The 1964-nt window shown below is 43.8% G+C and overlaps 1 protein-coding gene across 1 annotated transcript in view; it reads right to left on the bottom strand.

Moving 5' to 3' along the window:
* Positions 1-891: 891 nt before the first annotated feature.
* The window catches only part of LOC130403339 (ephrin type-A receptor 6-like), a 63082-nt gene continuing 62009 nt past the window's right edge, over positions 892-1964 (bottom strand). Inside the window, exons 19-20 of the mRNA XM_056607651.1 lie at positions 1508-1657; positions 892-1222 (exon numbers count right to left, since the gene is read on the bottom strand). Coding sequence (XP_056463626.1) covers positions 1108-1222; positions 1508-1657 — 265 coding nt within the window. The 3' untranslated portion in view covers positions 892-1107. The remainder of the gene's footprint in view (positions 1223-1507; positions 1658-1964) is intronic.

A 1964-nucleotide genomic window follows, 5' to 3' on the forward strand; every position in this document is an offset into this window, starting at 1 on the left:
TACTGTTTTATCATTATATTCATATGCTATATCCTTATAGTCATACGCTTCATCTTTATCAATATAATTATGGTCTTAATCGTCAGAATAATAATCCTTCATCATGATCAACGTCCTCACCTCCTGACACCAATGCTACGCTGCAGCTCATCAGGGCTAACCAGGAAGTAAACCAACATCCTGGGCCTGATTTCACCAGGACTTTCACCATCTGGTCTGAAGAGAGCTTCCATACCAGTAGGCTAAATCTAAGAGAAATGTTTGAATTTTGAAAATGGTAGGGTTGTCGGCTAAATTGAATGAGAATATTGAATAAAATATACACTTTGAACAAGACGAAAAACACAGATACTCTGTAATTATCTTCAGAATATACATCTCTATAAAATCTCATAACATTCAATGGTCTTCAGCTCAAAAACAAAAAAACATGTCACATGAATAAGATCAAGATACACGTTCAGCTCCTTGACACTGTCGTTTCCATCTCCTCTACACCACTGAGGGGGTAGTGTTTCACCGTCGTAGAAATGTACAATTTGCCCAAACTTCATAACCAAAAATGTTCATCGATCGGCATCACAATACTCCTCCGGCCACCCTGAAGTTATTTCTACCGCGGTGTGAGGTAACACGTTTGATCCCAGTCATAGTTGAGGGAAACCGTTGGATTGTCCTTGAGGGAGATGGGGAGAGAGAGAGAGAGAGAGAGAGAGAGAGAGAGAGAGAGAGAGAGAGAGAGAGAGAGAGAGAGAGAGAGAGAGAGAGAGAGAGAGAGAGAGAGAGAGAGAGAGAGAGAGAGAGAGAGAGAGAGAGAGAGAGAGGTACTGCTGGCCAGGTGTCTTCTGTAAAATAACATGAACCCCAAGATCTATGCTAACAGAGGTCGCTACTTATCCGTCCATTCCTGATTGAAGTCCAAAGAAAAAGCGAGAACGGAGTAGCAGTCGATAGACTTGTTTCAGGAGACCGCCACCCTTGCCCTCTACCCTCAAGGAGCTACTGTCGGGGTGATTAGTGGGTATTTTGTTGATCACAAGCGCCAGAGTCTTGCCTGACAGTCACTGACGCCCGGGGGGCTGGGTGGTGGGTGGTGAGCGGTGGGGATCAGACTTGGAAGCCACTCTGATGGATGTGGTGGAGCTGCAGGCGGAGGGACTGGATGCTGCTGACGATGCGTCGCTGGTGGCCGATCAGGCACACCCCTATACGTCTGACGTCGCTGGGCGGTTGGGGACACAGAGATCAGAAGGTTTAGTGAGAAAGAGATCACTTCTATATCTAGAAACGATACCAGGGGGAACTTAAAACACAGGGACTAGGTAGTGAAAACAATGATAATACTACTATCTATGACTATCTATGATTCACATGCAAGTAAATGGAAAATAACACCCATTGACGCTCCTCCGTGGTAACAGAGATGTTTATGACACTTTAATACCTTTTGGAATATGTTTTCATATGTTTAAGATAGCTACGCCTTGCCATCCTTCACTCAACTTACTCTATGCACATGGTGGAAATAGAATCCAGCGTGGTGTAGCCAGCCACCAGGAAGTTGCTTTTGTATTGGCTCATCTGGATTGAGTCCAGCCAATCACCGATGGAGATAAACAGAGGGTAGTCCCTCATGTCTTCTGGGGACTCCGGGAAGCTGCGACCAAATGTTGACACAATGTGTGAAACACTAAGAAATGCTTAGTATAACAATCAGAGTAACAAGAACCAAAAAGAAAACTAAAAACTACAACATCTCAAAAGCCTCGTCCTCTTTTGAAAAAAATCCATGACCAGAGCCATCTAAAACATGGGTCAATCTTGGAGTTGCATTTGAAAGATGGAGACAGCTTAGATATCCTACAAGGTTTTCAAGAGGGATTCCCCAGAGCTGGTTTCAATAATATATAAATTGCAATGGATACATTAGCTAATCAACCTACAGTGTAGGACTTGCGCTTGTA

This window comes from Gadus chalcogrammus, chromosome 14, assembly GCF_026213295.1.
Source record: "Gadus chalcogrammus isolate NIFS_2021 chromosome 14, NIFS_Gcha_1.0, whole genome shotgun sequence".
Taxonomy (NCBI): Eukaryota; Metazoa; Chordata; class Actinopteri; order Gadiformes; family Gadidae; genus Gadus; species Gadus chalcogrammus.